At 52.1% G+C, this 26527-nt stretch overlaps 10 protein-coding genes across 10 annotated transcripts; 6 read left to right on the top strand and 4 right to left on the bottom strand.

Annotated features, from left to right (window-relative positions):
* Positions 1 to 364: 364 nt before the first annotated feature.
* Positions 365 to 1486, top strand: M436DRAFT_50713 (glyoxylate reductase; the record flags this gene model as incomplete). The annotated part of the gene is made up of 3 exons (XM_013570440.1): positions 365 to 405; positions 456 to 1080; positions 1136 to 1486. The coding sequence occupies 3 exons, from the start codon at positions 365 to 367 to the stop codon at positions 1484 to 1486; spliced, it is 1017 nt and encodes a 338-aa protein (XP_013425894.1).
* Positions 1487 to 2342: 856 nt separating this feature from the next.
* M436DRAFT_18158 (uncharacterized protein) lies at positions 2343 to 5496 on the top strand (the record flags this gene model as incomplete). The annotated part of the gene is made up of 3 exons (XM_013570308.1): positions 2343 to 2439; positions 2494 to 3724; positions 3771 to 5496. Coding segments are annotated over 3 exons (3054 nt in total), but the record flags the coding sequence as incomplete, so codon positions are not given.
* Positions 5497 to 6369: 873 nt separating this feature from the next.
* M436DRAFT_83424 (uncharacterized protein) lies at positions 6370 to 8376 on the top strand (the record flags this gene model as incomplete). The annotated part of the gene is made up of 2 exons (XM_013570606.1): positions 6370 to 7459; positions 7511 to 8376. The coding sequence occupies 2 exons, from the start codon at positions 6370 to 6372 to the stop codon at positions 8374 to 8376; spliced, it is 1956 nt and encodes a 651-aa protein (XP_013426060.1).
* A 1666-nt stretch (positions 8377 to 10042) lies between these two features.
* M436DRAFT_74230 (uncharacterized protein) lies at positions 10043 to 11152 on the top strand (the record flags this gene model as incomplete). The annotated part of the gene is made up of 2 exons (XM_013570605.1): positions 10043 to 10296; positions 10357 to 11152. 2 exons carry the CDS (start codon positions 10043 to 10045, stop codon positions 11150 to 11152), a joined length of 1050 nt encoding a protein of 349 aa, XP_013426059.1.
* Positions 11153 to 13506: 2354 nt separating this feature from the next.
* Positions 13507 to 14163, bottom strand: M436DRAFT_74229 (nascent polypeptide-associated complex subunit beta; the record flags this gene model as incomplete). The annotated part of the gene is made up of 4 exons (XM_013570604.1): positions 13507 to 13754; positions 13821 to 13993; position 14064; positions 14118 to 14163. 4 exons carry the CDS (start codon positions 14161 to 14163, stop codon positions 13507 to 13509), a joined length of 468 nt encoding a protein of 155 aa, XP_013426058.1.
* Positions 14164 to 15708: 1545 nt separating this feature from the next.
* M436DRAFT_50194 (uncharacterized protein) lies at positions 15709 to 15956 on the top strand (the record flags this gene model as incomplete). Its single annotated transcript, XM_013570348.1, has 2 exons — positions 15709 to 15729; positions 15786 to 15956. 2 exons carry the CDS (start codon positions 15709 to 15711, stop codon positions 15954 to 15956), a joined length of 192 nt encoding a protein of 63 aa, XP_013425802.1.
* Positions 15957 to 16450: 494 nt separating this feature from the next.
* Positions 16451 to 17273, bottom strand: M436DRAFT_65293 (uncharacterized protein; the record flags this gene model as incomplete). The annotated part of the gene is made up of 2 exons (XM_013570496.1): positions 16451 to 16619; positions 16672 to 17273. The coding sequence occupies 2 exons, from the start codon at positions 17271 to 17273 to the stop codon at positions 16451 to 16453; spliced, it is 771 nt and encodes a 256-aa protein (XP_013425950.1).
* Positions 17274 to 17816: 543 nt separating this feature from the next.
* Positions 17817 to 19539, top strand: M436DRAFT_50370 (uncharacterized protein; the record flags this gene model as incomplete). Its single annotated transcript, XM_013570374.1, has 8 exons — positions 17817 to 17882; positions 17929 to 18184; positions 18246 to 18313; positions 18369 to 18479; positions 18534 to 18882; positions 18931 to 19068; positions 19134 to 19331; positions 19388 to 19539. 8 exons carry the CDS (start codon positions 17817 to 17819, stop codon positions 19537 to 19539), a joined length of 1338 nt encoding a protein of 445 aa, XP_013425828.1.
* A 1064-nt stretch (positions 19540 to 20603) lies between these two features.
* M436DRAFT_50066 (RNA-binding domain-containing protein) lies at positions 20604 to 21949 on the bottom strand (the record flags this gene model as incomplete). The annotated part of the gene is made up of 4 exons (XM_013570329.1): positions 20604 to 20877; positions 20930 to 21111; positions 21174 to 21264; positions 21321 to 21949. 4 exons carry the CDS (start codon positions 21947 to 21949, stop codon positions 20604 to 20606), a joined length of 1176 nt encoding a protein of 391 aa, XP_013425783.1.
* Positions 21950 to 24128: 2179 nt separating this feature from the next.
* On the bottom strand, positions 24129 to 26272 carry M436DRAFT_83417 (cytochrome P450 reductase 1; the record flags this gene model as incomplete). The annotated part of the gene is made up of 2 exons (XM_013570603.1): positions 24129 to 24425; positions 24482 to 26272. 2 exons carry the CDS (start codon positions 26270 to 26272, stop codon positions 24129 to 24131), a joined length of 2088 nt encoding a protein of 695 aa, XP_013426057.1.
* Positions 26273 to 26527: the final 255 nt, after the last annotated feature.

Here is a 26527-nt window from a genome sequence, read left to right as displayed (position 1 = left end):
ACTTTGGTCTAGAGCCAGAAGCTCGCATTTCAATTACCCGAGGACCGAGAGGTCCGCTGTCTTCTAGATTCGACTCTCCTCGAGTCTTATGTCTAGTGATGGGTTTTTGGTATTTTGATCATCTGTAAGCTCATCCTGCTAGTCCGTTTCAGAAGGCCCCAATCTCTTCTGGTCATCTTCTGTATGAATCGGTAGATAATACTTGGTCATGTCGCCAGGTGCGCCTTTTTAGGTGGCTGTCATATACCCGATCTCCGCACTTTGGTCCGCTCACTATCAACCGCGGTATCGGGCCGCAATCAAGTAGACAACATACCTTTAGTTGACTTCATCTCTTAAATACACATCTTCCAAACGTACAGTCATGTCCAAGCCCAAGGTTCTCCAGCTCGGCGAGATCGTCCTGTTAGTCCTCGGTACTTGAATGTCACCTACTGGTTCTAACGTCAGCGTAGCGCTCACAAGGCATGGGAGCAATTGTCCGAAGTTGCAGAGATCATAACTCCCAACGCCACAAACAGAGACGAGTTTATCGCCGAGTGCAAGAGCGGGCGGTTTGATGATGTAGTCGCTGCCTACAGAACATTCCCATCCGTGAGCATCACGGGTATCTTTGATAAGGAACTGGTGCAAGCCACCCCAAAGAGCTGGAGATTTCTCGCCCATAATGGCGCCGGCTATGATCAAGTAGATGCGCACGCTTGCGCCGCGAGAGATCCACCGCTGCTAGTCTCCAACATCCCTACCGTTGCCGATGACAGCACTGCTGATACCGCCGTGTTCCTTATCCTTGGTGCTCTCCGCAATCTCAACCCTTCGATGCAGGCATTGCGTGAAGGCAAATGGAAGGGCTCGCCTCCTCCTGCTCTTGGCCACGACCCTCAAGGCAAGACTCTGGGTATTCTTGGTATGGGAGGTATTGGCAGGAACCTGAAAGTCAAGATGGATGTCTTTGGCATGAAGGCCATCTACCACAACAGAAGAAAGATGAGCAGTGAGGGCGCAGCTGGCGCAGAGTATGTGAGCTTCGACGAGCTGCTCGCGAGGTCGGATGTCCTGAGCTTGAATTTGCCTTTGAACGTGAGTTTGCAACTTATCCATGACGAACAAAACGCAGAGCTAACATTGAAACTAGCCCAAGACTCGTCACATAATCTCAACCGCCGAGTTTGCAAAGATGAAGAAGGGAGTTGTCATTGTGAACACGGCCCGCGGACCCGTCATGGACGAAGACGCACTGGTCAAAGCCTTGGACTCTGGCCATGTGGCTTCCTGCGGTCTTGATGTGTTCGAGGAGGAGCCCAAAGTACACGAAGGACTCATTCGCAATCCCAACTGTGTTCTGGTGCCTCACATGGGTACATGGTGTGTGGAAACACAGACTAAAATGGAAGAGTGGACGATTGGCAACGTCAGAGAGGCTGTCACGAATGGAAAGCTGGTCAGTCCTGTACCGGAACATGTAGATCTACAGTGGAAAGATTGAGGCAGGTTTAGTCAGGAGGACGGAGATGGTAGATTTGCATATACTGTATCTCATCCAGCAAGCAAGAGGCCTCGGTTGAGATGCACCCGAGCGAGAGCAACCCCGGATTGCAAGTTTCAGGACGAAACGGGAAAGTTTGACCGTCTTTGTTTACTCGACCAAAATTGTTTCGGCAAAAAAGCTTCTGGAAGGTTGGCTTCGATAAGGAGGCCTGAAACCTGCCGAGTCGTTGCCATACACATCACAAAAGGAGAGTCTCGAAGTGGAATGAGTATCCGGATTCCCGACGAGTGTCTGGGTACTGTACATGACGCCGTTGCGCAATTCGTTTGATTAGATGCATAAAGATAGTGACACGGGCCTCGATCGATTGGATGCAGATGAGCAATTCAGGCAGGCGGGGAAAGTCGAGCGCGAGACATGGTGGAAACGCGGCTTGGATCTGTCTGGCATTGCGACATTTATTCGCAAGTAGCAAGTGCATGGAGCGAGACAGGTGCTTGAGAGTAGACAGCTACATGTGCACAAGAGATAGACAGGCAGTACAAGGCCTCCCGCCGTTGCTTCACCGCTGCGACAAGTTGGCGAGACTAATAAACACCCCGCAGTGCTGCCACGGCCCATGGTCCTTGTCGCTCGTGACTAAGTAGCGCATGGTAATTCTAATGTCTAGCCTCCGATCCGCCCTTCTCGTCCTTGTTGCTTTCCAAGGGCTCTCCATCTAGCACAGGCGGCCACGATGCTGTCGACGCTGCTGAGACCGAAAAAGAGGCGTGCCGACAAGTCGCCCTTTTCGAGCCCCTTTGAGACTTCTCCTCTGGCTGCGCGCAATGACTACGACCAGGGCGACGACAACGAGGATGCAGATGACTACGACGAGGACGACGATGATGATGGCGGAGAAGACGATCTGGATACACCATTGCTGCCCATTTTCTCGGCAGCACTTTTGGGTTTGTCCCATGGCCTTGCCCTGCACTCACAGCAGTGCTGATTCAAAACAACAGACAAACTGCCCCTGTACAACATCACCCACTCTTGCCGCATATTGATAGTGCAAAAATGCGAGACCACCCTCACATGGGAACAACTGCGATCGCCCCAGGTCTCGCAGTTTTTGGTCAAACCTATCCAATCCCAGATCCGCAAAGACCACTTTAATCGAGCCACCATATGCGCTCTGGTCGCAAACTGTTTGCAGTTCCAGAAAGAGGCTCAGCAAGATGCAGGAAACGCCGGTGTGAGCAAGACGAGGGCCATGGTCTCGGAGCTGCTGGCCATCCGCCTGTTGAAGGACTTCAGCCTCCGTGAACTGATCGATGCGCTGAGTTACGACTTCAACCCGCTCGAGGGACTGGACGCTCCCCAGGGAGGCGCTCAGCTGAGGCAGTACAACAGGTCTGCGCGTATCTCGACCGTCGAGATTGCCATCCGTGCCCAGGCCAAGCGCTTCCTGGCCCACCCGCTGGTCGTGCAGCAGCTCGAGGCCATCTGGGCAGGCAGCATTGTCTTCCACTCGGCTGCCGACAACCTCCACCGCAAACCACCTACACCACCTCCGACCAGAGGACGTAACAGTTATGGCACAATCGCAAACCACACTGCTCCCCAGCCCGCTCCCACTAACAATGCGCAACCTACCATTAGACGAAGCGTCACCCTCTACAACCCCAAGGATGCCTCGCTTTTCAAGCTGTCTCGCCTGAGGGTGCCTCGCTACAGACAGCTCTTCTCTACCCTCTCCTTCACCATCATGCTAGGTTTGTTCTTGGCTGTCTTGGTTGATCGGTCCACTGAAATTACTCCACTCGAGATCATCTTCTGGTTTTGGAGTGCTGGATACATGCTTGACGAACTGGTAGGCTTCTCTGAGCAAGGCTTCGGACTATACATTATGAGTGTGTGGAACGCTTTTGACCTGGGTATCTTGCTCTGCTTCTTCGCTTACTATGTGCTCCGGCTCTATGGCATCCTGATTCCTGCCGCGCGCAAGCATTACACTGCGCATATGGCTTATGATGTCCTGGCTTCTACTGCTGTATTGCTGTTCCCACGTGCTTTCAGCGTCTTGGATCATTACAAATACTTTTCTCAGCTCCTCATTGCTTTCCGTCTCATGGTTCAAGACATGATTGCCATCCTTGTGCTCATCGTCATTGCCTGCAGTGGCTTCTTCGTCGCCTTTACACTATCTTTTAGTGAAGAGAAGGCAGAGGCCTCCAAGGTAGCCTACGCATTGTAAGTCCATCATCTACAGCACATCTACCACTTCTAACAGAGCCAGATTCCAACTGACCATGGGCTTCACTCCTGCTGCTTGGGATCTTTGGCCAAAGTACAATCTCTTAGGGAAGGCCGTTCTGGTTGGCTTCCTATTCCTCTGTCACTTCCTTATCGTAACGATCCTTATCACCGTCCTGACCAACTCTTTCATGGCCATTGTTCAGAACGCCAACGAGGAGCATCAGTTCCTGTTCGCCGTCAACACCATTTCCATGGTCAAGTCAGATGCTCTGTTCTCGTACATCCCACCTACGAATCTGTTTGGCTGGGTAGCATCGCCGCTGCGTTACCTCGTCCCATTCCGAAAATTTGTCAGGTTTAACAGGACAATCATCAAGATCACCCATCTTCCGATGCTTTTTGCAATCTTTGCTTACGAGCGATTGTTCCTTATGCGTAATGCGTATACCCCCATGGATCTCGTCGAGCGCAAAGCACCTAGAAGGGGCCGCCTTCCCGCGTTCACCCTGAAGAGCAACCCTGGTACCCGTCTTCGCGAACCGTCCATCGTGTCTTTCCACAAAGACCGCGCACTGGAGGAGGTTTTCCGCCGACCGTTCGATATGGCAACACGAACTATTTCCCAGCACTCGAACCCTGATCAACGAAAAGCGACTGTGGTCGATAACTGGATGCAAGACATGGGCGACGAGGGTGGTGCGAGCCCCCCGATGGAGCAGCCTCGTTCCGTTCTGGAAAGACTAGAGAATCGTAGACCGGGCATTCGACGCGCTCAGACTTCGGCCAACAGAATTACCACAGGCAAGCGCGACTTTTCTACAACTTCGAGATCTGTCTTGTCTGATCCTGAGGATCTTGCTTCCACAATATTCCCAAGACCTACGCCAATGCGAATAGAAGAAGAGACCGATCTCGAGATGGAGCGTGAAGACTTACCACAAGAGACAGACGCAGACGGTGATGATGAGCTTCTGACCAACGACGGAGATAACAACACAGCTACCGGTTATGATAGAACTCCCACAGGGACCCCAGATCTTGTTGAGAAGAAAGGACCATCTCCGACCAAACCTACAGCAAAGGATTACTTTGAGGGCGCAGATTTGCAAACAGCGAGCTCCGTTCCAGTTGCCACAAGAGCACGACTCATGAGCGGCGAGCACAAGCGTGAGAGCCATCAGCGCACCGTGTCCCACAGTACCATGGTCTTCTCACCGATCGTGGAGCAGCAGGGATACACATCGTCAGCGTCAGAGCGTGTGCCCGAGCCGTCCCGCCCTACCACGGCCAAACAACACAGTGGTGGCTCAACACCACTGCTTGCATCAGCGCCTCAGTCCAGTGGCCGCAAGACACCGCGTACGAGCAACCCCAGCAGACCACGTCCCAACATGCCTAACCGGCTCTCGCAATATACGGCTCCAAACATACGCTTCGATCGATTTGGCGACTCGACACGTCGTGCGAATAGGAAGCCATCATTTAACGCTCTTGCGCTCGATTTGGCATCTGATTTCGGTGACCACTACCGACGTGACTTGACGCCCGAGCCCTTGTCACCAGGCTATCAGCCGAGTATTCCAGCGAGCTTCAGCGAGCAAATGCTGCGCGAGCGCGAAGTGGCACTAGATAAGGAACGACGCCGCCAGGAGCAGCGGCGTCGTAGTCAAGAGGAGGAGAAGGGTATGGTGGGTAGAATTATGCTCACACGCATGAACACGCTCGAGGAAGGTTTCCGAGAAATCCTTCGCGAGGTGCGCGATCTAGCACACACCTCGCGAGGAACTAGTGATGCGGGTATGACAGGCCTTCTCAACTCCCGGTCATCGTTGACAGTGCCGCCGTCTTCAGACGGCAACGCACTGTCTAGACCTAAGACTCCTGTCAGTAGAGCAGGAGGCGCGAGCGAGAGAGCTAGGAGCCCAAAGAAGGTCAAGGGCAAGAACAAGAGCAAGGGCAAGAACTCTATCAACAGTAGCAGCGAGGCTGATCCTATCAGTCCGTTGACTGTTCAGGAGAGTGTGGCTCAGGCCACAGGCACGTCGGATGTTATGGAACCCGAGACGCCTGGGACGGTGAGAGCGTTGTCCACACATGCCGAGGAGGGATTTGATGATGATAAACATGACACTGAGAGGGAGTAGAAGTTCTCTAGAGGTAGAGCAGACACGGTGGGAAAGATCAAGGCATAGAGACTGTTAATAAGTTCATGATTGCATAATGGGTATGAGATGGGCATGCAGACTGTTCGATGAGCATCCCTCACTCTGAGAAAAACTGTGCATTACCACAGCGTATACGTGCTACTTCCACAAGATTATGGAGTCTCGAGCATGATGAACCGACGGGATCGGAAGCGGGATGGTGAGCGCCAAGGCTCAACTCCGCAGGTGAAAAGGGCGGGACCTTGGTCTCGCTTCTTTCCTTTGGAAGGCTCGCTTACTCCCATTCTTTTGACCATCTTGAAGGCAGGCACCCAGCTGTCTCGAGTGCTAAGCGAGCAATCCGCCAAGCCGCATCTTTGGCCCGAGGCTTGCGGCGCGACTGACGTGCGTCTTGTTGATTGATTGTCGAATAGATTCGGCTCGGCTGCCTTGATTGGAGGCGTACGGTAGCTTCGAGGGAGGACTCGAGGAGCGATGGGAGACAATCACACGGATCCCGTGCTGCACCTGCAGTCACATCAGTCGCTTCCACCACGGCCACCGCCGGCGACTAAGGACGCCCGAGACGACGCGCATCCGGAACGCGACCAGACGTCGACACCGCACAGCGACGAGCATCCGGAACAGCTTCCAGCGCTTGCGACCGACGCGTCACACGGTCAACAGACGCATCAGCAAGAGAACAGCCACCAAATACCAGACGCGTCGGGCGTGTCTGATCCGGCGCAAAGCCACGTCTCGCAGCACTCGACGCCGACCCTGCCGCCCATGAACTACCAGCATCAACCGACGGTGCACACCCCGGCACCCGGTCCTGCTCCAGCGCCAGTGCATGCTCAGAATGGCCACCATCCGCAGCACCACCAACCCCCACCACCGCAACATCACCCACACCCGACTCCGGCGCACAGCACCAATGGTCAATACCCACCACACGGACATGCCCCACCACCGAACTACACATATCCTTCCGAGGCGGGCATGCAACAGGCCTCGTCCAACATGCAGTCCAACGGCTATCCTCCTCATATGGGCTATCAGACACCCTTAGGGACCCCGCAGCTCAACGCAAACCAACTTCCAGGAACCCGCCATAAGAAGGAGATCAAACGTCGCACAAAAACTGGCTGCCTGACGTGTCGAAAACGTAGAATCAAGTGTGACGAGGGTCATCCTGCTTGTCGCAACTGCCAGAAGAGCAAGCGTGAGTGTCTGGGTTATGATCCCATTTTCAAGTCTCAGACCTCACCGCAAACCATCCAACCTGCTCCGGGCATCTTTCCTCCTCCTCCACCCCAACAGCAACAACTGCAGATCAAGCATGAGCCACAAATGTCCTCTGAACCACAGCGCTATTCGAATGTCCCGCAAGGATACATGCCTGCTGCCAGTGCTGGCTACTCTCCTGCCACTGTCATGCAACCTCCTGTCGAGTTTGGTGCTCAGATCGACCCTGCGTTGGGTCCTGTGAACCCAGCTGTTGCACCTCCGCCTATACAACCACCGCCGCCTCCTCCACCGCCCCACGAAGAATACACAACCAGTCTGCACCCACAACGAAATGGTACGTTTAATGCTGCCTGGACCCGGCTCGCTGCTTGCTAACATGTCGTAGTGCGTCTTGTCAACATCGATTCACTACACAGTCTGGATAACATCCCGCCTGCGCAACACCCACGTAATCCAAATCCTCTTGCACCGCACGAGATGGAACAGATTCGCATGATGTACCTTGCAGAATATGCCTCTGGACTGGATCGATTCCTTGAGACCAGCTGGTACACAGACCACGGCTTCAATCTCGTTGCTGGGAATCACGACCTCTTACGTTATTTCATGTACTGCATTGAACGCTTCTCACAAGCTCAGACTGGTGGTGGTTCCCACGGCGTCATGTCTCTAGAAGCTCGCCTTGTATGGCAACTCGCCTGCCTACCTCGATCACTCCCTTCTAATACCGCTCCTCTGTTCATCACCAACCTTCTACAAAGACTAGCTATAGTGGAGAATTTATTGTGCGGCACATTCCTCGATCCCGCCATGATTCCTGCACAACCTCCAGTCAACCCACCAGACCCAAAACTTGTCGAACAATATACTCGATATCTGCAAGATGCCTTTTGGCACCAGCTGGGCCGCTTCGTTAGCATTCACGACGATGTCGTCTCACCCGATGCCGCTCAGCAGATTGCCTCGGCTCTTGCAGCCATGCGCAACATACTGTCAATGCTCGAGAATCGCGATGTTCTTTACTCGATGGCTATTGCCCGTCACTTCGGTGGCCGCATGGTCGACTATACTGAGAGCAAGATCCTGGTTTCGAAGAGTGCAGAGCCAGATGACCCTATTGCCAAACTTGCTGTTGCAATGAACTTCATCCGCGATGAGGACTCGCAGGGCACGACACAGGTTGTACAAAGATTGTGTGGTATGTGCAGAAGGAGTTGGCAGCTGCAGCGGCAAACTGCACCATCCGCATAGATTCGCCCGGCTTGGCTATAGCTTTTGCGCTAGGTGAGATGGACTGCCGTGTTTTGTTCATTTGCTTTTCATGATACCACGCCTCTGCGATACTCGGGCTTTTGCTATTACTACATACATCACAAAGCATTCTTTTCTGCTGCAGACTTGCTCTGTTAGCCGTTTCTACTCTAGGGCATCTGTTTTTGTGACTTGCGAGTGCTGCTGCTGGCTGCAGGGTTCCTGCTCAACTACGCCCAAAAGATGTTTACTCAAGCCAACAAGACGGTGGTCATGTGTCCTACATGTCAAGCATAGTGATTTATCCGGTAGCTCGCCGGTCAGGGCCGACGGTGGCTGGCAGGGTTTTGCTTGTTTGACACATGCTCAAACAAATAAGACAGGTGGCTCACGGTTAGGCCGATATTGGAACCTTCTTCCGTATACGATCATAGGGTTGGTGAATAGTATGAGCCAGTGAGATATCATACGGACGGAAATTCGAGATCAGTCCTCGCCTCCTCCAATCTCGTAACCAGGGCTTTACCATAGTGCATATCCGAGATCATATGTGTGCTCTGACGGAATAGTGGATCGCGATGTTGTTGCGATGGTCGAGAATCGAAGGACTGTTTGATGGCCACTGAGCCAAGCTGTGGGCCCTTTCCGAAGTCTGCGTCACAGTCCAGGGACCAGACATCATCTTCCCCTTTCCCCCGCATACCACAACGAGTCGTCAATCGGGCATCGATGAACTTTCAAGGGAATGATCGCGAGGTGATAGATGTCATGGGTATGCCGAGAATACTCCTCATGTTGCAATAGTGCATCTGTCTGGACGGCTCGGGCATGATCAAGAGCATCGGTGCGCTTTGTCCTCCACCAGGGCTTTTACTTTCCTTGATGGGACACAACGGCTACGTGTTTGTATGATATTAGACCGTTGCATTTACGAGGAGCCTTGGGACAAGTTAGGAGTATGCCACAAGCCACGCGTCTTCGTCTCTCCAGAAACAGTTGTGGTGGTCCATGTCGGTCGCGTGCGGAATCCTTCAGAGCGAGCGAGCATCGAAAACCACAGGCCGGATGCATTGTAGTCAGATGTGTTTACAAAGAGCACAACGTTTTGAAATCTCCATCCTGCGACAAAACAATGCCAATCCAACTGCCATCCAGGCACAGCAACGCTTCGCTTCGTATAGCGTCAGGAGAACTCAATCCGGATTGGCTGTCGTTCCAACGTCTTTGGTGTTTGGACATCACGGGGCAAAGTCGATCCTTCACCCTTGGACAACATCCATCCTCCACACATACGAGAGTTTAACCGTCTAACCTGCAATGGATATGCTTGTTTCCGTGTTATCGTTGCAAGATGAGCCAGGTAACGGTGCTGCTGCCCGGTAGGGAGGAGATTGCTCTGCCAGAGGCAACGCACCGTTGGAAGCAGGACGTAGAGGGATCTTGTCTCCTCAGAAGGGTAACAAAGCTGTATATAAGGCAGTATTGGTTCCCAGCCATCCAATTCTTTTCTCATCATCACAGCAAATCAGAAAGACAACAGCTCCTCACCAGCCTTTCCAGTCACCTAATATTATAATAATCAGGCTTCAGCCGTCCATTCATTCAGCAACACACAACACTCGCTACCAATAATATCCTAATTATTACCCCCCTCAAACCAACAAAAATGCCTTCCATCAACAACATCGTCGCCGCCATGGCCTTCACCGCCGGCATTGCCCAGGCCATCCCCCAGTACCAGAACGTCAGCTCTTCTGCTGCCCCTGTTGCCTCTGCCAGCAAGAACGCCAGCTCTTCTGCCGGTTCTTCCAGAACTTCCTCTGCTGCCGGTGGCATGGCTACTCTCCCCGCTCTTGCCGAGTCCGCCTACTGCCCTACCCTTAACGGTGGCCTCGTCGGCAACTACCTCATCGAGTGCTCGTGTGTATAACCTTTTCCAGATGCTAATAGAAGGCTAGATCGACTAACAAATGATAACAGGACTAGCCATTTCGGCACGATTCTTCAAATCGGCAACGGAACCGTAGCTGTCGCCAAGCGTGCTGTCTACACCTCTCTCGGTGACTGCATCAACCTTTGCTCAGCTACCACCAGCTGTGTTGGTACCGCCTTCGACACCGCCGCCCGCACTTGTGCTCTCTACTCTGAGGTCGGCCAGGCTGTCGCTGCCAATGGCATTGACTTCGCCATCCTGACCAACCCCAACGGTACCCCCATCACTTCCGGCGGTGTTGCTACCTCGACCGTCTACTCCACCAACGTCATCACCATCTCCAGCTGTGCTCCCACTGTCACCAACTGCCCCCTCAAGAACGGCAACAGCGTCATCACCCAGATCGTCCCTGTCTCCTCCACTGAGTACATCTGCCCTGCCGCCACCACCGTCCCTGCTTCTGCTGTTGCCTGTGGCTGTGCCGCTGTCCCCGTCACTGTTACCCAGTACTCTCCTTCTGCCGGCTCCATGGTCCCCGTCCAGACTGTCGTTGTCAACTCTCCCGTTCCCACCGCCACTGTCCTGACCACCACCGTCTGCACCAGCTGTGCCAACCCCACTGCCAACATGAACAACGGCTCTGGCAACAACGGTGGCTCTTCCGGTCCCGTTACTTCCACTGTCACTGTCTGCAACTCTGGCAAGTGCTCTGCCGTCGCCACCACCATCCAGGTTGCCACTGCCACCTCCAGCAAGCCTGCTGTCTACACTGGTGCTGCCGACTCCGTCAAGGCTATGGGTGGTTTCGCTGCCTTCATTGCCGGTGCCGCTGTCCTCCTCTAAGCATCTTCTACCTTTTTCTAAAGGGGCTTGAATGATTCGGTATTATACTAATCAGAAAACACATAAAAACCATCAAAAATAACTGGCCTTTGGGCTGATGACCATCCTGAGTACCAATATTGGGTATCAGGACTGGACTGATGGGGAGCTGTAAATGATGATAATCTCTTTCTGATTTACGCTGCTGTTTGATCTCTTTGAGAAGAGATGTAGAGTTTGTGGTGGTTTGGTGGTTAGTTTTTCTGATTTCTGAATTTCACAGTCATTTGCGATCTACAAAATCTTTGTTCACAAAATTTGCTTGTTCCAATACTTCTCATACCGCCTACTCCGTGACTGTTCAGTTTTCCTTGTGCATCTCGAGAAACCTCAGGAATCTGGCTCCATGCTTAGCTGAGTAACCGTCGTCAATAAGTCTATCAAGCTACTTCTGACACCATTGAAGTATGCTCAAGCCATTGTGAAGGAAGGGCTTGGGAAACTCTACCTTATGGTTTCGTAACATGAGCCGTTTGATATTCAATTTATCGAGTCCAACGTCCGTGGTCAGAGTGGTTGCAAAGCATATTTTGCGGTTCTCGTATGCAAAGGTTTTCAAAGCGTACAACTATAACAATGCACAATACTTTCGAGAACTGGAACACATCCATTGAGATACGTAGTATCCTGAACTCTCCTTGAGCACGTCGCAGATCTAGAGATCACCGTGCCTGTTCATGGCGAGCATTGCGCTCTATGCCTTCATGAGAGAGGAGGGCAGGGACCAGAAGCTACGAATAGAAAACTAGCCCATGGGCGCACAAGGTGGTTCGATGACCGGTCAGATATAGCATGGTTCGATCTTATTAACTATCAGTGGGAGCAGGGTCGCCCATTTCTGGATGAAACATGTTAGAGTAACGTAGCGATCAGGCGGTATGATTTTGATTCCTCTATCAAATCTGCTCATCTCATCTTGGCAATGAATGTTCTTTTCCTGATCTGATTCTCTTATCGTAGAGGACTAGTACATTCCTCTCACTCCTGATCCATCGAATCTGCTGGTCTTCTTGTATGAACGATCGTCCTGCCCCTGTCACCTCTGCACGCTTCCTCGAGCTCTTGAGATCTCTTCGCTGGTTCGATTGATCCCCGTAATACATGGTTCGACTCAATGAATTCTTCTCTCTATCTTCTCCTTGATATGGGGATCTTCTTGAGATGTATGCCATATACCGATTTCGATCTTGTCGGGCATGGGGGCCATTCGTGAGTGTTCTGATGGTCGGTGATCCTTCCTCAGCATGGGCTCGAACAAGTCAAGAGGATATGAACGGCTTTAATCAGCGAGATCTTCATCAGGCGCTTTGGCTGAGTGGTTATAGCGATAGACTAGAAATCTATTTCCTTCGGGAGCGCAGGTTCGAGTCCTGCAGGCGTCGATCATTTTTGCATATCACGACTAAGTCGTACTTCCTTTTTGATCAGTGTATGCACAGGACGAAGAACGGATGAGATTGGGCAAAGATTGGGTGGATGGTGGTCGAATTGAGTGTGCAGGCGTAGAAATCTGTCCGGCGAAGCTTTGGACTTGGCATCAATGGACATGCACTTCAACATCATCGATAAAGCGGTATGACGGTCAGGTCAGGTCCAGAGAATACGCGTCTTTTTGATTGCATACGATGGTGGTTTGAGCACGTTGCTCGGAAGTCTTTGAGGTAAGACAGAGTGGAGGGTGGAATGCGGCGTCAAGGGGACATCATGATCTTGCATGTCAACTCATGCAGTATCGAGTAGCTCAGGCATTAATGAGGGGAGTCATTTGTCTAGTAGACATCCCTATGGTTACGTTAGTAGAGCTGCTTTCTGGCCAGCGAGAGGCTTCGAGGCATGTGCTCATGTTGGGTTACGGTTGGATTTTATGTATCAAGTCTCTCAAGAGCCTTTCATTGTCGTACAGAACGTATGTTTGCCTTTGGTGCAAATAAGAGTAATGGAAGTAGCGGTAGCTTAGGACTTGTAGAACACTGAGACAAGAAGCTCGATATCAGAACTTGGCAAATACAGAACAAGAGGAACGTAGGATATGGATATAAGTTCCGCATTTCGTCAGAGCATATACAGAATAGCTAGAGCTGATGATTTTGCCCTCGACCAACTACCGCCGAACTTTTGCAATAGGTTAAAGGCGTACATTCATAAGACGGTGAAATTGCGCTAGTGACAGCCTTGGTCCATTCCGGGCATAATCGAGCATGGAAGGTCAAACCCGGATTGCCGCATGAGAGAGGACTTGAGGCGAGTAGAGTGAAATGCGATTGACAAGTTGATTTTTGCTTTTATTGCATCAGGGTCGTAGTGTTTGGCGACGTTTACTCGACGTCGGCCTTGCCCTCGAAGTTCTCACCCTCGACAAGGTCGGGAATGTCATCATCGTCCTCCTTCTTGTCCTCACCCTCGACACCCTTCTGCATGCTCTGGTAGCTCTCGGCGAGCTTGCGGAGGGAAGCGAGCGAATCGGGGCCAAGCTGGTTGAGGATGCCAGGGACGAGCTCGGTCAGCTCCTTGTCCTCACCGTTACCGTAGATGGCGAAGGTGTTGGAAGGGATGGCGGCGTGGACTGTGGTGGGCACGTGTCAATATTGGATATTGACGACAATGAGGGGTTCCGGGTGTAGCGACTCACCCTTGGGGGCAGCGAAGTGGATGACGTTGCCGTCCGACTTGAACATGTTGACCTCCTCAATGGCAGGGATGGGCTGGACGTTCATCTTCTTGAGAGCGGCCTGGAGCTTCTTGTCGTCACCACCACCGGATCTGTTGACCTTCTTGACCTTTCTTCTGGGAGTACCCTTGCCACTGTTTATCGTAGTACATCAGTCTCGGCGCGCGCGCATTTCCAGCGGATTTCTGTGGACGTAGAGCTTACCCTGCGGCAAGAGTTAGCAGGGCATTCGTATCAGAGATTGGCGAGAGTCCATACCGATGCGGACGGCATTTTGGAGACGCTGGAGCTTTGCTTGATCCATAGCTGCGATAGTATCTGTCCGGAGAGCGACTTGTCAGGAGCGAGAAGAATTGCGATGGCGAGCGAGACTCACGTGAGGTGGGACAGAGAGTGTGATTGGTGGTATTCAGCAATTAGGCCTCGTTGTCGTTGTCTCGTCTCAATCGCTGCTCTCTGCTTCACGCTTGGCCCGTGCCCCTCTACACTTATTCGAGCGTGTGGGCATCTCGGCTAACGTCGAATTCCAAGGTACGTCAGTCCATCACCACAGCTATTCGAACAGCACTCTTCTGCTTGTCCTTCACTTGTGAAACTCTGCGGGTACTCAGCATCTGCTCGCCTGTACGACTTCATCGGTCCGCCTTGTGGCCATTCTTTGCCATTGCCCAAGCTAGAAACACTTCTGGCATAACGCCAAGAAGCCTGTGGCGTCAGGGTCGTATGCGCGACAACATATCAAGAGACATCTTTACCATCAACCGACCCGTCCACGGTTCCTACAGAGTATTTGTCTCTCTGACATACTTGGAGCACTCGTTTGCATCGATTTGTGTGTTCAGTATGTGACCAGCCCGTCGTGGTGGATGTCAAGCATGAATTTCCATTTGAAGTTTGAGAAACAGCCGGACATTGACGAAATACCATTGGACCAGCGTCCCTCCCAGCATGCGCCAGAGGTGACTGAAAGCCAGTCCGATAATAATGACATGCTAAGGTAACTGATCATTAACAAAGACGAGATGCACGATCGCACCATGGCAATCGCATCCTGCTAGATTGACTGGAGTTGATATCGCTCATCACAGATGAGTTGGGTCGCACGTCACTGCCTATGTACTCCCATGCAGACGACATGTTGCATGAATACGAGGCTAGAGCCACGCGTCCATCGCCGAGATAGTATACAGCCGTCTCGCCGCTGCAAGAATGTGCGGATGACTCTTTCCATGACCTATACAGTAAAGATGGGAGCCACAAGCGCCTGAGGATGACATGTGGCTGGTGTGACTATGACATAGTCTAGTGGCGGTGCATCTAATTTCCGCTAGCACCTGTCAAAGGTGCTGTAGATCTTCCAAGTTTTCAGCCTCCGTCCCTGATTTTGTATCTTCTTTCAAACAAGACGGCCGTTTGTTGCAGCATGTTGGGAGCCGCATCGAGTCCAAACCCGCAGAGCCTGCATCGCGCATCGAGCTCATGAGGTAAGGGTCAGACCAGCATCGTGTAGATTATTCCCAGATTGAGACCGAGGCCTGAAAATTGGCCCATCGCATCCATGGCATCGTACCCATCGGATGCCTTGGTTGCTGGGCAGCTAAGGAAATTTCCTGCTTTTCTGATATTAGGATGAAAAAAAGGTGTGTGATATCATGGTCACACCGTGCGTGCAGTTTGAAGATATAAGTGCTCCTGCTGTTTCACGTCCCACAACATTCATCATCAACACCTTTCCACATTCCTTGCGTCTTCGCAAAACAATAAACCCACTCTCATCCGACTTGTCCTTTTCGGCGCACCTTTATCAACCAATCCACACAACACAAAGCACATACACACACAAAACACAATGGGTGCCGTTGTATCTTGCGTATGTTCTCTCACTCTGCTCTGGATCCGAGCTATCAGTATCTGACTCCACCCCAGATCAAGTCGGTGTTCCAAGCCATCGGCGCTGCCTTGATGGCTATCGTCAACGGAATCGGCGCCATCCTCAAGGCCATCATCAACGGAATTGTCGCCGTCTTTGACATCATCATCTCCTGCCTTACCTGCGGCAGAGGTGGAGGTCGCCGCAAGACAACAAGTGCGGTCTAGTGAGCGGGAGCGAGCACGAAAGCAGTTGGAGAACCGACCAAGATCTTCCTTGACATTGAAACGACACCGACGACAAATACGACGCCGACCAGTCCATCAATCCACCACGGACCATCACGACGGTCTCTCAGCACTACTTTCCACACGGCTCAGCGGTATATCGCTCGCTCCCGCAGCCCTTGATTCATACATATCTCTTTCGACATCCACGACCAGTCATGGAAACACCAAGAGCGACACGAATCACATCAGTTACGATTAGAAGAGGGGACGCATTGATACCCATTAGTTCAGCGAGTTGAAGTTTTATACCCCTAATGACAATAATTCAAGTTCAAGTTCATGCTACGCCTTCTTCCATCCTCTATCATGTACTACCAAACCGAAACTCCTGAGCAGATACGAATAACATCCCAAAAATCGTCAAGTGTGTATGCGCAGCACACAACGCCGGTGTCGTTTGCAGAAACGAGACTCTGTCATCCAAGGAACACTCAAGACTGGCTCGTCCTCGTTTTCAGGTAAGCCAATGAGAGAACTCTAGCCTCACTGGCAAATTTGTTAGCACCGTTATCCTCGGCCAGCTGCACCAGGCCCAGCGCGTCGAGGTGGCCAAAGGCACGATTGTGGTATTCTCCACTAGCGGTAAACTTGTTGCACAGGCTAATCATATGTGAGCTAACTCGAGCGCGAGGTGTAAAGACAGAAAACTTACAAGTCTTTAGACAAGTAATCGGCAAGGTACAAGACACAACCCATGCCAAAGCGTCTACAGAGGAAGTTAAGATTTTTGCCCATCCGGTACTGTTCGATCACGTCGCACTGAGGCAGAAGCGACTTGACCTGATCCTTCATACGATCTGACAACCTGTTGCCAGAGAAGCGAGAAAACTGATTCCTGACAAAGTCGTACAGGGCCAGAGCGATGAAGAGCTCACGCAAACGTTGGGTACTCTGTTGCTGGGCGCTTTTGGTAGCTGACATGCAGCCGTCGTGAACGGTAGTATCGCAATAAGAAGTGACAAAGTGCTGGGGACCTGACTTGAGGAGATGCAGGTACACTTGATGGAGTACAAGACGGTCGCAGCGATGGAAAGCCTTCCAGGGATTGTTGGATGCTGATGCGGGTCGGGGAGAAGGTGCTAATCGAGGAGAGGACTGTGGTACGAGAAAGTGGTCCGCGATTCGACGCAGTAGCTCCGTCTGGCCGGGAGTCAGAGTCCATGTGTCCAAGATGGCCTGCAACTCGGGGGGTTCCAAAGCGGCCATGTGGTTGACGAAGTCGATCAAGTCGGAACAGGTGGTTGTCATGTTCATGGTGATGAGAGCGTGCTTGGTGTTATGGAACTAATCAGCATGGCGCAAGAGAGGATTTAAAAAGACAGATAGATGGCTGAGGATTGAGGTGCTCATAGCTTCTACCAGATACGAGACCATGTCTCGAGTCGGAGACAGGGATCGTATCAGGCTCAATGGAAACAAGACACGATATAGAGTCCACACGAGCTAAGTCAAGAGTCAAAGACACGAACTACAGCCATGGGAATATGGCGTGTCTTGGTCGGTATAGGGTGGGATTATGGGATGCTCAGAGACAAGCATCAGGCAGCAAGACAAGCGGCGCTGGAAGACAGTGGAAGGCAGAATTCTACGGGTCAGCCCAAGAGAGATCAAAGACAGGCTTTCAGACAGACAAAGAGTGAACAGCAGTGACTTGGTCGACTTGATTGACACGGGTTGATGCAGGAGGAAGTCGAACGCCAAGCCACTTTAAAGCCAACGCGTGAAACGCGTCACCCACCGAGCATGGCTAGGCTTGCTCTTTGACATGGGCCAGCAAAAGTGCAAGCGACAGACAAAATGGCCAATGATTACATAGAGTACCTTTCGGCCAACGTGCTGAACGATGGCCAGACGGCAAGTCAAGTCGTCTTGATCCGTCAAAGACTGCATGCTAACCCGCGAGCAACAGGTCAGCTACCGCACCTTGAGTCGAGCACTCCGAGTCCACGCCAACCGAGCCAAACAGATGCTCTACGACTTTCACACCACCCAAATCAAAAAGAAGCCCGACTCGTTGCATGCGACATACCTGATCACCGGATTCCAGTCTGTCTCGCCCCCACAGCCAGAAGATGCCGTCCCCGATCAATCCAGTCCTGCCCATCAAGAGCCCGCATCATATCGAGCAACATCATTACTTCTAGTAGACCAAGACAATCTTGACGGTCAGTCATCTCCATCCACTACCCATCCTACATGCCGCTTTGCTGATCACATGTTATGCAGCCGCAAAGTCCACATTCGACCAACTCGTCTCTATCCATGTCTACAGCCTGCAGCCCACCAGGATCAATGTACCCACCGCTCGCTTGTCTTCTGCTTCCAAAGTCAGCCGCTGACTCCACACAGGATCTGCATGTCTTGACAGAGTGCAATCGAGCCATCATGGCTACAGCTCTTGGTGAAGACCTGCTCGCCACCTACAAGCAATATGGTGTTATTCAGAACCCTCAAGTCAAGGTGAGATCCTTCGCTCACCACACCAACCCCAGCTACTGACACATCACCACCTAGCGTCGTCCCATGCGTGCTCAACCCCCAGCACAGACTTCCACTACTTCAAAATCCGAAGCACAGCCAGCAAAATCAATCTTCCCATCTACAAAGACTGCTGCCAAACCCCTCTCCAAGACCACAACGACCTCGTCCAAAACCACTCCAGACTCATCGCAGCCTTCAACCCAAACTTCTGCCAAGCCTGCTGCTGCTGCTGGTGCTGCTGCTACAAAGGCTGCACCTCTCAAACGCGAAGGCTCGAGCTTGTTCAAAGCCTTTGCCAAAGCAAGGCCGAAGACACAGAGCCAGGCCACTGGAACCTCCGCTGAAGCTTCACCGGCAGCAGATCTGGTCGCAAACGAAGACGGTCAGAATCTTTCACACCGAACATCGACGAAAGAGCTAACTGCTGTAGATGCTATGAATGGTCTATCGGATGAAGAAGCCGACGATGAAGATACCGCTATGCTTGATGATGGTGCCATCACCGAAACAGGAGCCAAATCAAAGAAGGAGAGGGAAGATGAACTGCGCCGTATGATGGACATGGAAGGTATGAAATATTTCAACCTCGTTCCATCCCTTTGTATGCTGAGAGACTGACTTGTTTTCGACTAGACGAACCAATGGCCGATGTACCAGCCAACACTGGAGCCGCAGAAGCTTCGGAAAATGCAGAGGATGAACCTGATTCTAAACCAGAAGCCCAGGAAAAAGAAGAACCCGAAGAAACTGTCACCGTATCTGATGGCCGCCGGCGTGGCAGAAGAAGAGTCATGAAGAAGAAGACGGTTCAGGATGAGGAAGGCTACCTTGGTACGTTGGAAAGTTTCCAGATAACAACTTTGATCTTGTGCTGACGACGTTTATAGTAACACGAGAAGAAGCTGCTTGGGAGTCCTTCTCGGAAGAGGAGCCTGCGCCCAAGAAAGCGAAGGTGTCGGTCGCGCCAACCACGGCAAAGGCCAAGAAGGCCGCTCCAAAGGGACAAGGAAACATCATGTCTTTCTTCTCCAAGAAATGAGTCTGACATGGGTGTCGAGGGAATGAGCTTGTGCCAACCGCATGCTGACATTGCATATCACAATATATTGGTTCAGCATGAGTTCGGTCAATATCTCGATACTGTTTGTAGTATACTAAGCATACGCATTGAGATATCTTTGCAAAGACTCGAAGAGTGCTTTCCGGATCACCGTCGTCAAAGCCAATGTCACCAAGTCACAATGAAGTATTGTAGGCTGAAAATTGGTCGCATTGTGATTATCTACTTTTGAACTCCAGCCATAATATCCCATACTCGGTACAAGCAAACTCTCAATCAATCTCGTCCCTCTAGCAAATGTTGTGCAATGACTCATATCTCGTTCAAAAACCATCACCTCGATTACCCATGACACCCGAAAGAAAGAAGCAAAAGAGACAGAAAAAGAAGAAGAAAAGAAAAACACGAACAAAAGAAGACAAACAGCAATGGCAATGGTTGGTCAAGAAGGAAAATGCGATACCAGCAAGGCAAAGTCCGGATCAAAAGCTGTGTGCATGCAGTATGTAATACTGCCTTCGATTACAAGGCGAAGGAGATATTGAGGATGGCCGGTGAGCCCCGGACGGCAGAGTAGCAAGACGTCATGAGCGTGCGGAAGAAATGCTTTGTATGTGTGTCGTGTCGGAACATGCTGCAAGATAAGACAATGACATGTCGTGCTGCGAAGCCCGCAACCCTTCAAGGCGAGAGAGAGGGTTCATCGGATCATCAGTCGTCAGTGGTCGTTACGAGAACCAACCGATCAGGAGATCTGATCCTCGGAGGTGATCGACTTAACAGCGCTCTGGTCGCCGCGAGCGATGGCTGGCGAAGAGCTGACGGCCGACTTGGAATCAGCAGCAACATCGTTGCGAACAGGTGGCTGGTTCTCCGAGTTGGTACCTCCGTTGGCCTGAACAGCAGAGTATTGGATGTTGTTGACGTAGGAGACGGGGCCAAGAGGACCGCGGGGGGGCATGCGAGGAGCGGGATGAGACCAGCGCTGGTTCTGTACAGGCACACTGGACGAACATGTTAGCTCATGAGTTTGGTGAGACTTGTCAACAGACTGACCTGGTTGTCATGTACGTCTCGAACTCGTTGTTGGAGGCGTACGAGCCGCGGCTGGAAGAGTAACCAGCCTTGTGGGCCTGGGTGGCATACTCGTACTCGGCAGAACGGAACTGGCGGGCGGCGGCTGTCTGCTGCTTGAGCTGCTTCTGCTCCTGAGTGTCGGCGAAGCGGATCTGGATAGTGTACTCATCACCGCCGACGTTGACCTTGTAGTTGTTGAACTTTTTGATGACTTCCTCGCAGACCGTTCTGGACTCGAAACTGGAAAGACTGTCAGAGTGGACACCATGATGGGAGCAGCAAAACGACTCACCGAGCAAAGCCGACTCCACGACAGGTACCGTTCTTGTCGCGGAGGATTCTGGCCGAGCAGACCTTATGAGGAGTGAAGACAGATGCAAGCTCGTGCTCGTTCAGAGACTTAGGCAGATTGGAAACGTAGAGGTTGGTGTTACCCTCATCAGCAAACGTCTTGAGCTTGGAGTAGAAAGATTCCTGGAACCATGGTCAGTGAATGGTCTCAAAGCGTAGTGAGAACTGTCAGAAGGCAAACGAACTCTGGCAAAGCTAACTTCATAGCCCAGGTAGTGGAAACCGCGGATGCAGTTCTCGGCGTCTTCGTAGTTGTGGTACTTGACAAAGCCAAAGCTATGGACACCGATGTCAGTATGGATGAATGGATGGAGCGACATTGTCAGACTTACCCCTTGCAAAGGCCAGTCGAGTGATCGATGATCGACTTGGAGCTGCGGATGTCACCGAAGCGCTTGCCCCAACCTTCGAGTATCTCATCGGTTGTCTCGGGATGGAGACCACGGATGTAGACATTGGTCTCACCACGGATGTTCTCCAGAGCTCTGTCGAGAGGCTTCAGAGGAGAGCTGGGTGCTGGGATGGCTTGAGGGATGGGAGGCTCCTTGTTCACAAGCATGTGAAGGCTGGGAGAGATGCTGCGGTGCTCAGCCATCTTGGCCAGAGGCATGCCGTAAGGGGCGAGGACCTGAGTAGGCGAAGGGGAGCTCTGAGTGTACATGCCGCTCGGAGAACGGTTGACGATAGCAACTCCAGGGACCTGATGACAGGTGGGGTAGCCAGCATAGGATGGGGTACCGGGAGCATCATTCTCGTTGGACGAGATGGAATCGCGGCGTGGAGTGATGAGAGTTGGAACTTCACCAGTTGTGTGGCTGGGAGTCCAAGCCTGAGACATGGGACTGTTGTCATGATGCTGCTGATGATAGCCATGGGGAATGTACTGAGCAGTCATGGGAGTGTAAAGGCTAGGGTTGTGCTGGTGAACGGCAGCAGGGTAAGAGTGAGCTCCAGGGTACATGAGGTGGTTGGTGGTACCCCAAAGACCTGCAGGCATGGGAAGGCCATTGAACTGGTGACCAGCAGCAGCCATGACGGCAGCCTTGGACTGGTTCGAGTAAGTGGCGTCGTGGAGGTTCATGCCTTGGAGACCATGAGTCAATGCCGCCATGCTGGCAGCTGCATGGCCCTGCTGCGTACCGTAGCCGCCGTGGTAGTTGGCGCTACTGTTGCGGGACTGGCTATAGTCAGAGCCACGCTGACCCATGGCCTGTCCGCTGCGATTGTAGTTGTTGCCACGCTGGGTTTGAGTGTCGGCTATGCTTGACATGCTGACTGCAATCCGAGTCAGTGGTTGCAACGAGTGAGACAGAGACAATTTATTACCTGAGTAGACCGAACAGAGACTGATGGAAGAGTGCTTCAAGCCGAGAGGGTCGATAACAAGGTGGAATGCGTTGTATCTATCGGACAGAAGGTTGATAAGCACAGAAGCTATGCTATCAATGTTGCGTCGCCGCGGACTGAATGCAAGAGATGAAGAAGATGGGAGATGATTGTCGGGAAGACTGGAGAGGATGAAGAGGAGGAGGATGATGAGAAGAGGTCAATGTCAAGGTCAAGGGAAGAGATGAAAGAATGCAGTGCGCACTGTCCGAATCGAGTGTTGCAATCTCTGACTTGTTCTTCCCTCACGAACTACGCGTGTACGGACGCGGTCGAGGAAGGAGTTTTCGGAGTTTGCATGTGCTTTGGCGGGGCGGCGTGAACGGGGGAAGGAGCACAAGCTATGTTACGTACTAAGATGAGAGAGACAGGTATGTGCAAGAGCCGCGCCAATGGATTAGCATGTGAACAACCACTCCACCACTCGATACGTGAGAGAGAAATATCAGAGCGATAAAGGACGCCGGACAAGAATAAAGGGAACAGGACGTGAAATGTATGCCAGAATCCAGGATAGCAATGCAAAAGTGCGCGCATGCGGTTCAAGTCAATGATCTCCAAGAAAAACTCGAGTGCAGGTACGGCGGGAAGGTTTGCTGTCTTTTATCTAAAGTCGGATGGCCAGGACGAGCATCAGGGACAGACAGTGTTTTGGATATGCAAGCCGAACCGAATGGGTGGATGCTGCTGCGAACCACCTCGAAATGCTCCGGCTACACAACCTGCACCAACCGCACTGCACGGCATCTCTGAGCCCAACTACTCGATTGCAGTGTGTCAAATCCTGCAGACAGGGATAGGCTAACGGATTTGCTCTCCTCGAGAATGCTGTTTTCTGTGATCCGTCATGGACGGAGCCTTTGCCATTATTGCAGCATGAGTGCCTATCTTGTCACTATGTTGGAGAAGCAACATCCTACAGAGGCAGCTCGGTCGTGAATGGTCAGACACCTCGTTGTCATGCAACCATTGTAAACCACGCTCATACTGACCTTACCAGCTCGAATGCCCAAGACCCACTGAACAGCGGCCGGCAATGATACCCAGGCAAGGGAGAATAGAACATGCTGGACGTAGCATCTCGCGCCTGTTTGTCGTTCGGCATCATATCGTGTGCAGCTAAAACGACGGATGATCTATGGCAAGAGCCTGACTATGCAGATATCTGTACAAAACCATAGCCTAGAGCAAATGAGCAGATGGTTTTGGAGCCGTGGTGTCACGGCTTGAGGTAACACCAAGAGGGGCGCGTTTGTCTCGAATTCGATGCGGGACCCACTGCCGGAAGCCCGCTGTTGCATGACAAGTCTTGTGAGAGGCACGGAATATTCTGACGAAACAGCATGGTTGGAAAGGCAAATGCACTTTGAAGTTCTCACAGAGCACCGCAGGAGCAGACGACGTTAGGAGGTCCTTGCGCCGGCTGTTGCCCACAGCTGTCTCGCCGAACCCGGATCTGGATATGACAGACACGAGCAAATCGTCCATGTCCTCTTTGTTGCAGCTACCGTGACCTCAGATACGACAGGGCAACCGGGTTAGCGGGAGGGCCTGCATTTCGGGGAATTGCATCTGCATAAGCCGCCACCTGTCACGACCTCTAGAAGATACATCACAATTATTCTGTTGAGGTTGAAGATTATGACACATGTATATTTTATCAACTTATCCAAACCGACCATCGCTTGACCATGCAAAACATGCCGCTTAAAAACAATCCAAGAGAGCAGAATGGACACGTCCACATTTTCTTCTCATGACCAAACGTCTTCTTGGTAGGCGTTGCTGTTGCGCATGGCCTTGACGATATCCTCTGCCTTGGATTCTGAAATCCCTCTTTGTTCGGCAATAATCTGAGCTAGAACAGTGTTCACCTCACGAGCCATGTTTGCTGCATCGCCGCAGACATAGAAGTAAGCCTTTTGCTGCAGGAGTCTGTCGATTTCGGCAGCGCGCTGCTTGAGAAGATGCTGCACATAGACCTTTTGAGCACCGTCGCGAGAGAAGGCGGTCAACATCTCGAAACTGTCGCCCATATCGTTCTTGTATGCCTGTGTAACAGTCAGTTTGTTCTGTGATTTCCTCATGTGGGCTTGATTTCACGTACCTCCCACTCGTCGGCGTAGATGAAGTCCTCTGTCCTCTTTCGGCAGCCGAAGAAAAGCATGGTCTTACCGACTGTCTCACCGTCGCGTGCCTGCTTGGCACGCTCTTGTACGAAACCACGGAATGGAGCAACACCAGTACCTGGACCAATCATGATGATGGGCTTCGAAGGATCCGAAGGAAGCTTAAAGTTAGAATGGCGGACGTGGACCGGCACGTGAATGCCATCATACTTGTTTCTAGGTCCGTCGATGGCGTATTCTAGTCCATGAGGGTCAGGGGTAGGGTCGCCGTGCTGCTTCTGCTTGAGAGCCAACAAGTAATTGGTCGTAACACCCTTGAGCACGTGGGTGGCTCCTGGGATCTCGACGGATTCCACAACAGCGGTGATAGAGATTTTGTTCTTTTGCACCAAGGATGACGATGAAATGGAGTAGTAGCGGGGCTGGATCTTGTGGAGGCCTTCGACAACGATGGTAAAGGGCACCTTGTCCCATGTCTGGCCTTGAGACAGGTATTCGAGAAGCTGAGCGAGATTGTAGTTACGAGCAGCGACCTGATCGTGGAAGTAGTCCTTGTCGTTGCCGATTTTAGTCATCTCAGCTTTGATATTATCATTGGGCGAGAAAGGCGCGAGAGCCGAAACAAACTGTCTCGAAACAGGCGCACAGATTTCCATGTGGTAGCGGACGACAGCATCGTAAGTTGTGGGTGAGGGGAAAGGGATCTTGGCCGTAGCATCCAAACCCTTGACGGAAATGACCATGTGGCGTTTCTCGCTGAGACCAAGGATGTTCATGAAACGATCAACCTCCTTTCCGGCGTTCGTTGGCCAGATGGCAATGTGGTCGCCAGTAGTGTAGGACAAGTTGGAGCCACTGATATCGATTTCCATGTGCAGGCAGTTTCTATCCTTGACGGTGAAAAGCTCCTTGGACTCGGCGATTGGAGCAATGTATGGGTTGTGTGCATTGAAAGGACCCTTCTGCTTGCCCTCCAGATGGTTCTTGTTGGGCTCTCCCAGATAGACATCGTCCGATTCGGGGTCCATGTCAGGCTTCTCGGTGACTTCAAGTACAGGTTCGTAGACGGCCTCGCGCTCCTGCAGATCCATCGAGTCGGCCAGATCTTTCCACATGGGCTCCTTCCAGGCCAGGAAATCTTCTTCCATAGTACCGGCGCCGTCATCACCCTCGCCAGCAGCGCCAATTCTGTTGGCACCAAGCCTGTCAAGGAACTTGGTAACGTTGCGGACCATGGAGTTGTAGTGCTCGTAGGTGTTGTTGCCGAGACCGAAAGCGACGTACTTGAGATTGGTCAGAGGCTTCTCGGAAGCGGCGACTCCTTGGTTGAAGGAAACGTCCTCGCTGCTGATGAACTCGTAGAACTCGACGGCGTTGTCGGTAGGCTCGCCTTCGCCATAGGTGGCCAGAACAAACATGACAACCTTGTCTTCGGGGAACGAGTCGAGGTTCTCAAAGTCGTATTCCTCGAGATCGGCCGTCATTGTCTTCAAGCCGAAACGAGAGGAACCTTCTTTTGCCAGGCGCGAGGCATAGTCCTCGGCAGTACCGGTCTGCGAACCATAGAAAATGACACAGTTCTTGCCCGACTCATCCATCTTTTCAAGAATGTCCCGGGTCTTGCCAGCCTTAGCGGCGGCACCGTTCGCAAGAGAGCCAGCATAGGGGTCTTTGGCGACGGCCCAGTAAGTGCCCTTGGTAAAGTAGGCGACGGTGCCCAGGAGGAGAGCGGCCAAGACGACAATGTCGAGGGTATCGAGTTGGGCCATGTTGTCGACAGGTAGCCGGAGCGGGGTGCGAGATGGACGAGAGAAGAGGCGAAGGCTTGCAAGATGAAGCGTTAGGTGTCCACTGAGAGTGGGTGGGTGCGGGGCGGGCTTATCAAAATGGACCGCTCAACAGACAAGAGCGCGCCAACGACAGCTGACGAGATCTAGTCAGCAGGATTGAGAATGGTGAGGGAAGGCAGAAGGATTGGAGAGCGGTCAGAGTTTAGCAATCACGGTCTAAGTAGATGGCCGGCG

The sequence above is a fragment of the Aureobasidium namibiae genome, assembly GCF_000721765.1.
Source record: "Aureobasidium namibiae CBS 147.97 unplaced genomic scaffold scaffold_12, whole genome shotgun sequence".
Classification (NCBI taxonomy): Eukaryota; Fungi; Ascomycota; class Dothideomycetes; order Dothideales; family Saccotheciaceae; genus Aureobasidium; species Aureobasidium namibiae.
This window is presented reverse-complemented; position numbering and strand designations above follow the sequence as displayed.